Below are 10,054 nucleotides of genomic sequence, written 5' to 3' on the forward strand. Positions count from 1 at the left end.
CTAGTTGTTTTGTTAAATTTCGTAGAAATGCAACAGCATATGTCCGATTCATTTTATAATTGGCATGTCCCAAATATTGTTTTATTTGTTTATTCATTAATACGGAAAAATACAAAGTGTAGTTTTTTGTTTTGAAATACTTAGGTCCTTCTTGGTTCTAGCAATACATGAAATAATATAGCATTGGCGAGATGTAACAGTACTACATCTATGAATAGACATTGCTACTCGATGATTAGGCCTTCAAACAGCCAAACGTGCAGAAAGCAGAAAGTAGTCTGCAAATAAACGACTACTCTGCGAACTAATACCCCAACTGGTATTGAACTGCACCAAAAATGGGTGAATCATTCATCGCTTGCTCCATCTGTGACATATTGATGAGAACTAATAAGTTCAAAATTGGTATATGTCTAGTGGTTTGACTGACGAATTATCCTTACTGTTTACTAGATATTGTGGATAACGATGGGAAGTTTCAAACCTTTTGTGAACTTGTTCATGTTCAGTTTCAATCCATCAAATCTGATGGCTTCATTGCTATAGTGCAACACTGTAGGGCAGGATGGTATAAAAGTTCCACTGCTCTTATTTTTTACTTTACTTTCGTTTTACTCAAAAATGTATTTTTTTTTCTAAATTGGATTCACTGTTTTATTTAGAAAAAAATATATATTATACATGAAATATACTTAAAAATTGCTCATGTTAAATAAAATTAATTTAATAATCATTAGAAAAAAATCGAAACCTAAAAAATGAAACAGAATAAAACGTCATTCAGGATGCCGTAATATCAATTATAAAAGACTTGCTGCCCTCTGTCAGTAGTCAAATGAACTGACAAGCTTTTATTCTCCAGTCACTTGTAAAATCTTCGTCCACCATCCTGACAGAGTTTTGTAGTGTTGAAGTAGCCGGTGTTCTTGTCGGTGATAATCTTAAAGTCTCCATACAACCTATATATTTTGTTTCCCGCACTNCGTGGATAAAATTAATTTAATAATCATTAGAAAAAAATCGAAACCTAAAAAATGAAACAGAATAAAACGTCATTCAGGATGCCGTAAAATCAATTATAAAAGACTTGCAGCCCTCTGTCAGCAGTCAAATGAACTGACAAGCTTTTATTCTCCAGTCACTTGTAAAATCTTCGTCCACCATCCTGACAGAGTTTTGTAGTGTTGAAGTAGCCGGTGTTCTTGTCGGTGATAATCTTAAAGTCTCCATACAACCTATATATTTTGTATCCCGCACAAACATGTAGTTTGTTGAATATACAAAAAATCGCGTACGGAACTATAAACGGAATCATAATTATTGAGTATTTTTACAAAATTCTCGACAGAACAGGAAAAGTTTCTCTGATCAAGGAGTCCTTGTAATTCAACATTTCTATAGTTGAGATGGATTTTCTTGTTCTATCATTGTCTTCCGACAAAAGTGAGATTTCTTGTTTATGAAACTCCAGCCTTAAATCAGTCAATAAGTAAAGTAGTTACAGTTACGTTAAACTTAAACAGAATATTGGTACTACATATTAAATTTCAATTTCGTTCCAGGAAAGCCCAACACCTCACATGCCGATGCCACAACCCGTCTCGAGTCAAACCGTAGTGAGCACCCTAACCTCTACGACAGTGACTAGCAAACTGGAATCGTCCCAAATACCTCCAACGTCCATCCTCAAACCTGGTGGTTCCAGCTCGAATAACAACAACACCAATAACCAGCAGCGAAGCCAGCCTTCGCCGCCGGAAGCAATTAGCGCTCCTCCGCCTCCTGAGAGAGGTTCCAGTTTTGCCGTGATGTCAATGAGAGCCAAGGAGACTACCAAGAGAGTGTCATTCAACGACGCTTCAGTCAGTCCACCCCAACCTCCGCCCAGCAGGCTTCAGATCGAGGAGACCATCAGGGAAGATCCAAATGTAAGTTTATTACGTTGTAGTTTCCTTTTGAAATAGATGTCTATAAAATTATTTTGTCAGAAATTAAGATCTGTGAAAACATGAAATAGTTGTGTCTGTTTGTAACTTTTGAATAGATCTAAACTGTATACTTGAATGTTCTAAAAATGATTCTTGCAATTACTTCTGCAGCCGACTTTGATCGTAATTGTGGAAAAGTGTCTCAGTTTTGGAGTAGGCTTTTTTTAAATTTTAGATCCTGTGCCCTTAGAAATAAAAAAAAGTCTATGCCAATTACTTTTTCGACTCATCATAAGTTCCAAAGTGCAAAGACGTATTCACGTATTGTAACTCTTACGGTTGTGTCAGCGGAACACAACCCAATCAAATTTTTTTATTTCCACCCCTTTTTTTCCATTTTATATAGTATAAAATGTCATTTTTTTTCCAGAGCTTCATTCGTCAAGCTGAATCTATGCTGGCATCTCCCAACACTCCCACGGACGTGTCGCCCAGCGTAGCGACCGCCACGCCGGGCGTAATAGGGGCACAAGAAGTCTACCGGGACCCGAGGGCGAGGCGGCTGGCTGAAGAAGCCCAGCGCAAGGATCAGACACAGAGCGCCGCCGTGCCCGAGAAGCTGTCCTTCAAAGAAAAAATGAAGATGTTCGCCATGGAAACGGGAGAGCAGGAGACTCCTAAGGACAAGAGTAAGATTAGCAGGGCGCAGAGGGAAATCGATAATCTGGGATCACCTAATTTAGTCCATTGAATTTTACCGTTTTTGTAAAAGGACAAACATTTCGAACAATGTGTGATAAGAGAAACATATATGACCAAATATTTTACATGTTTCTGAGGAGTTTAAACTTTTGTTCTGCGCGCAGTCACTAATTCTGTTTTTATAGTGTAAATGTGGTGCACCGCAAGTTTCAGTCAGTGGGAAACTTTTTGTAAAGATTTTGTTAATGGTGTTAAAACTACACTTTGTATTGAAAGTAACGTACCACTGAAGATGGGCCTCAATTTCAAAGCTGATTTTCTCGCGACATTTTGACAAAATTATGAGTGCTAGAAATAATATTTTTCTCTGAAATTTGAAACATCTGGTATAATACAGTAGCTAATGTCTGCTCAAATTAAAGTGTAGTACAATTTTTTTTAGGACAGTGTTTTTTCTATTCATTAGCTCTATTATTAATCAAGGAACGATTAATATCTGCAACCAGCAATACATTTTTATAGATTTTACTACACAGTTTGTCTAAATATGAATCCATGCACAAATAACAGACTTTCCTCCATTCTAACGCATATTTTCTATAAAATGGACTTAGTTTAAAACTCAAATTACTTTTTGTTGCAAAGAAATTTGTAATTTGCCGTGTAAATTACACATTTCTTTACACCAAAAAGTAATTTGAGTTTTAAACTAAGTCCATTTTATAGAAAATCTGCGTTAGAATGTAGTAAAGTCTGTTATTTGTGCACGGATTCATATTTAGACAAACTGTAATAAAATCTATAAAAATGTATTGCTGGTTGCAGACATTAATCGTTCCTTGATTTGTCTCCGTGTTTTTTAGAGAATGTTTTCATTGTCGTCGAGAGCGATGGGTAAAGGTTGATGTTACTAAGTTCTCCATCTGTATTGTCATTAATTTTTATAATTATCGGTTACCGCTGTTTTAATCTCTCAAATTTTTGCAATCATCTGGTGTGCTTTAATTTAACTATATCGCAATTAATAACATAGATAATGGTCTTAAAGTAAAAAACAAATTGTTGGAAAAAGATGAGATACATTTTTGATTCAATCAGACATTCAGTTTTTATCCTGTGTACACTGTAGGGTATCTCAAATTTCGGAGAAAAAAATGTATTCTCTATTGCACTCTGTATATAGTGACTACTAAAATTTCAATAAAACCTGCTATATTAGCGTCATTATTGAATAACATGCCTATATACAATAAAATATTGATTATCCCAGTTAAGAGGGCGCTATAGCAAATAGGCAACCAGTAATACATTTTTATAGATTTTATTACACAGTTTGTCTAAATATGAATCAATGCACGAATAACAGACTTTCTGCCATTCTAACGCAGATTTTCTATAAAAATGAGTTAGTTTAAAAGTCAAATTACGTTTTGTTGTAAAGAAATTTGTAATTTGCTGCTTTTGAGCAAGTGGTATATCGTAAATTACAAATTTCTTTACATCAGAATGTAATTTGAGTTTCAAACTAAGTCCAGTTTATAGAAAATCTGCGTTAAAATGGGGGAAAGTCTGTTATTTGTGTGTGTTTTATACAAACTGTGTAATAAAATCTGTAAAAATGTATTGCTGGTTGCCTATTTGCTGTAGAGCCCTCGTAAACTCATTATTTTACGTATTGAGCTTACGAGGTTTTCTGTTTCGGTAAGCTGCAACTAATTTTCTGATAACTGCCATCTGTAATTCTATGCAATATTCTCCAAAACACCCAGATGTTACAATATGCTCGTAACGGGAGGCAGAAATTTAACAGCGATGTCCTTCATAAGAGTGTTATCGTTAGGATGTGCAGGAGCATTATTGTTTAATAAGACAGGTTTTATGTGAAGGCCATTTTTCTTAACGAACCTTCTTCACTTTAGAAATTAATTTATCGAAGAGCCATTTTCTGAATAAAATTCCATCCAAATATTATTCTGACTTCTACAATATACAGGGAGTGCATTAGACGATATATTTTCGAATTCTATAGCCTTTCTGAATTTTCTAATCAACATTAAGGCTAAGGTATTCTCCTGAAGTGTTAAGACATGCCAAAATTGTAAAACTTTCCTTACTTCAGTGCAGTTAAGCCAGTATTTTTGACAAAACCGCTTTATAATTTAATCCACTCGATGTAGTTATAAATTTGATCAGTCAAATTCACTTTTTTTCATTGCATTCATACTGGTTGAAGGTGAAGGTGCCATTTTTGTTCTGTTCCACTTTCAGTATCTTTCACCAACATCATAGTGGCAACAATTTTTATAGATTCGCCCAAATCTTGTTTTCGTAGTTCTTCTAGTTTGGTTTGCATACTAAGAATGTTTTCCACAGAGACAACGATCGCTTATAACCAAAGTACGTTAATTTGTACAATAACTTCAGATAACAGAGACTCGGATAATTGAGGTTTTAGTGAATTAAAGAAAAAATCAAAATCAGGTTAGCCGTCAGCGGGAAAACAGTGTGAATAATGCCCGTTCTTAGCGGCACGTTATTTTGACATGAAGTTTATTAGAAAGTGAGAAAAGGTGCCAAAATTAGGACGTTCGTCGTTTCGAAAGCATTTAAATAAAATTCTTGTGGTGCGCCATGGGCCTCGAACCGTAGAATTTTAACGGTCTAGTATACACTCCTCAGACGGCTTAAGGAATTTAAAAAATCTTCAACTTCTGCTGATCTGCATATCTATTTACTAAGTACCGTCCATCTTGCAGCTAACACAACTATGAAACAACGACTACCCTTAAGAATTTAATAATCCGGATGTTATTGTTTTCAACGTAGTGGCTTAAAAAGTGATCGTGAGAACCCTGAACGGTTTCCGTTTCATACTAAACGTTTCTTGAGAGATATATTGTATTATACTATTATAGAGCCCCTATTTTTTTGTCATTTATATATAAATTATTGCGTTAGGTTTAGACATACTAGAATATTTTAAAGTTAAAGCAATACTTGCACATAAGGACCAATGTTTATTATATCTATATATATAATATTTGAATATATATACGCATATACATTAAAATGCATTCCGTTTTTTCCTACTGTATAGATTTCAAGATATATTCGACTGTCAGGATACAAAATTGCTTTCTGTTCGCGACCTTCAAGCAATATGTATATCCTTATTAAAATCTCATGACGTAGTGTACATAAAAGTGTAAATTATACTAAAAGTAGAAACTATTGTCTCATATTTAATAGATTGTAAGCAAAATTATGATTTGTTTGTTAAATTATGTAATATCAGAATAAAAATTCTATAATCAGTGTATTTGTATTATTACAACCTTCGATATATTGTGTCAGAGAAGAGATAATATTTTAAATATTTTGTTGCTTAACAGTTGTGTTGACAAGTAGCAATGTCTTTTATTTTAAAATGAAATTGAAAGTGCTACAGGGCCTCCATTTTATAAATGATTTCAAGTCATGTGATCGCCAAGCTTAGGCAACCAACATTGCATGTTGAGAGCGTTATCAATATTAATGACTCATTTACGGTGACCAATAACAAACCATTGTGTCTTTGCTGGAAATAATGCTTTCGCCGATTGGATAAATAAAATATGAAAAATTACACCAATCACCAGTCAGTTTTAATGTAACCTTGATTGCATTATTTTAAAAAATTTTAGTTTTACCGAAATTGAATTGCCAGGCGAAGGAAATAAAATTACCGTTTCAAATAAAATTGCTTGTTGTGTGGCTTGTAATCATTTATAAAGACTGTATTTTGACCACTGAATAGACAAATATAATCTATCAAACTTTTTTGGTAAAAAAATTGAGAGGGTAACAAAGAAATGAACGTGTTTTTTAGTGTAAAATAAGATATTCACTGGAAATGCTGTCTAAACTTTATACTGCACTTACATATTTGAGTCTGTTGTATACAGGCTATTACAAATTCGCTTCTCACTACAGGGATCTCGGAAACGGTAAGAGATACAAACTGGCTTAAAAGCCGAAATTTTGGAAATCCGTTTTTGTTTCATTTCAGCCTTGTTTGAGGTGATACTGAAAAAAGAAGAACACTTTCTCATGGCCACTTTTTGCCCTCTATCGAATGGCATAATCAATTTTTTTATGTAACGTTTCGTCTCTCCGGGACCATCATCAACTTCATTTTTTTAAATACGACCCTAGAAATTTTATTACATTTTTTCATGACCCACGATACTGTACTGCCTCAGTCCGAACCAGATTCAGAAGTTTTGTCTCGAAAAATTAATCTTCAGTGTATTTGTTCCAAATTTATCTAAATTTTTTATTTAGATTTCTTTGTACATGTAAGTGTCGTTAGAGCCTGTGAAATCCATTAAGTTATTTAAACTATTACCACTACACATTAAAATAAAAAATTAGTTCCTGTGTCCTTAGTTATTTCTAGGCTTCTCGAGTGCTCAAAATTCAAACAAATTCCGATCTATTTTTTCCAGGATATTCATACAAATAACATCTGATATGCTCTTTCACAGTTGCAGTTACAGATATAATAAATTCCAATAATATTACACTGATCTTCATTTTCAACCTTTGCCAAAACTATAATGTTTTTGAACATTTACTGAAATTTTTTAATAATATTCAGTTGGTGTTTTGGTTGTTCATATGCGTTTTTAAGAATTAATTTGTCATAATAGAATTAAAATTGTAATAATGTTTTAATTTTGACGCAACAACTTATTGAGTTATGTATGATCAAGTGATGGTAATAGTTAACAATAATAAATGTTTTATTGTAACGTGTGGTGGTAATAGTTTAAATAACTAGATGGATTATACAGGGTCTAACGACACAGTGAATGATAATTCAATAAACAAAGAAATCTAAATAAAAAATTTAGATAAATTTGGAACAAATACACTGAAAATGAATTTTTCGAGATAAAACGTCTGAATCTGGTTCGGGCTGAGTACAGTATTGGAGATCATGAAGCTTGCAAAAAATGTAATAAAATTTCTAGGGTCGTATTTAAAAACATGAAGTTGATGATGGTCCTGGAGAGACAAAACGTTACATATAAAGATTGACTATACCACTCAGTAGAGGGCAAAAAATGGCTATGAGAAAGAGTTCTTCTTTTTTCAATATTACCTCAAACATGGCTGAAATGAAACAAAAACGGATTTCCAAAATTTCGATTTTTTTTCAAATATTTCGAAAACTAATCATGTTAGCCTTGATTTTTTAGAGGCGTAAAGTTGGTCCCCTGATGACGCAACTTTGCCCCCATTTAAACTACTTCGTACCTCTTAGCGAGTTTGTAACAGCCTGTATAGTCCATTTTTCTTGAAACCGACTGATCTATAAAAAAAATTAAGTGTTGAAGATTTCAGAATTAGATACGCCCAAGGCTGACACAGTTTTCAGAATTTTTTTCAGATTCTGAAAAAAACAGGTCTGTTCTTTTGATCGGACCCTGTTTTTATGTTTTTGAACCAGCGGTACGCGAATTTGAAGTCAGTTTGCCAACAGTACCCATTATTTTCGAGAAAATGCTCCCAAATCCTCAAAAAATGAGTTATATGTGAATATGATTGTAACATCGTGAGAAAAACTGTTCTATACAGTGTCAATATCTCCGAAATCAATAATTTTATTTTAGTTCCGCAAACTGGGGTTGTTAGGTCCCTTGAATAGCTTTAAATTGCTGTTAGACCTGCTAGTTCAAATCTTTTTGCATAGATGGCATGGTGTATACTAAAAAATTTTTTGATCCCTGGAACTTGGAAATGCAGTCCATCTCAAAGATCGTTAAATTTTGAGTAATTTTTGTAATACAAATCTTTTCCTTATATTTACTTGTTTCCGAGATATGTCGACTTCAATATGCAATATACAGGGTGGGCTACCAATAACGCCTCGTTGGCTAGGGACCAAAGGGCAAATGTTATAGAAACCTGTTTAGGTGGGTATGTGCAGATTGATTACGGCTACATTTTAAAAAGATTTTGAAATATACAGGGTGTCTAGGAAAAGCGTACCATATCAAAGTTTGTGTATTTTTAAGTGGAACACCCTGTATTTTACTGCACTTTTTGAAAGCACTGTAAAAAAAATAGATGAACTTTATTAAAGCTTCTGCATACTTAGGATTTATTATTTGTGTGATATTTCAATTTTAGTGAAAATACAGGCTTAGCGTAGAAATTTAATATTAGCAATAAAAAAATAATTTTAAGGAAGCAGCTTTGGATTCTTTAGTTATAAATTATTGAAGTTATAAAGTATTACATTTGTCGTCACTTAGTATTGTACAGGGTGTTCAAATAACTACTGAATACTTCTTTCAACTTTTAAAGTTATTGCTGTTTAACAGCAATAACTTGGTTATTTTAAATGGGACACCCAGTATATTTTTACTCTGGAAGTTAGGAAATTTAAAGCTCTTTTGAACTGTGTATAGGTTCCCTAACGGTATTGGAGATATTTGTGCCGTTATCGAATTTTTTTGTAAGATGTATCAACATGTCTGTTTTTCTGTTACATCATACATTGCATATTGAAGTCGACATATCTCGAAAACAAGTAAATACTGGGAAAAACTTTATATTACAAAAATTACTCAAAATTTAACGATCTTTCAGATGGACTGCATTTCCATGTTCTAGGGATCTAAAAATTTTTAAGTAACACCACGCCATCCATATAGAAAGATTTCAACTAACGGTTCTAACTACAATTTGATGCTATTCGAGGGACCTAACAACCCCAGTTTCCGGAACTAAAATAAACTTCTTCATTTCGGAGATATTGGCAGTGGGAGTGTTAAATGGTATACCCTGTATACTGGATTCCATAACTCTCCACCCATCATTTTCGAGAAAATGCTCACTCGATTCATAAAAAGAGTTTCACGAATATACCAGATAGCTACGCAATTCTCCCTGAAGACTAGACACTTTTACCCAAAAGTGTCTAGTCGTTTTTCTTTAAATCAACACTCGCTTATAACAAGCTTTGTGCTGCCTGCTTTTATTTGTCTTCAAAAGATCTATGGATTTGATTTTGCTTTATATTTTTCCCTCTAATCTCACATCTTCTTCAATATCCAACAAGAACTTTTGATTGTGTAGAAAATCTATGGTCTACCATCATACTGATGACGTATACCGTCCACTTATCCTGACACCGTTTTTCCATTTCCTTAAAATCCCAGTAAAATCAAATACTCTGCTCTTCGCTATAGTCACCTAAGTTATCGAGAACGTAATCTACGTGAAAATCCATTAAGTGCATTTTTAGGTTTATTAAACATCCAAGTTCTTTGAAATGCTCCACCATTTCCACGATAAAGTTTTATAATTTTTGTGACTGCTCAAATAGTTTTTAATTTTTTTATTACATTTCTAAAGCTTTACAACCTTCTCAG

At 33.5% G+C, this 10,054-nt stretch overlaps 1 protein-coding gene across 4 annotated transcripts in view; it reads left to right on the plus strand.

The window, feature by feature from the left end:
• Window positions 1-3,189, plus strand: part of LOC108917078 (afadin) — a 264,104-nt gene extending 260,915 nt beyond the window's left edge. For all 4 annotated transcript variants that reach the window (XM_023454370.1, XM_023454367.1, XM_023454368.1 and 1 more), the window contains 2 exons: window positions 1,563-1,928; window positions 2,359-3,189. In XM_023454370.1, coding sequence (XP_023310138.1) covers window positions 1,563-1,928; window positions 2,359-2,679 — 687 coding nt within the window. In that variant the 3' untranslated portion in view covers window positions 2,680-3,189. The remainder of the gene's footprint in view (window positions 1-1,562; window positions 1,929-2,358) is intronic.
• The last annotated feature ends 6,865 nt before the right edge of the window (window positions 3,190-10,054 follow it).

This window comes from Anoplophora glabripennis, unplaced genomic scaffold (genome assembly GCF_000390285.2).
Source record: "Anoplophora glabripennis isolate ALB-LARVAE unplaced genomic scaffold, Agla_2.0 scaffold69, whole genome shotgun sequence".
NCBI lineage: Eukaryota > Metazoa > Arthropoda > Insecta > Coleoptera > Cerambycidae > Anoplophora > Anoplophora glabripennis.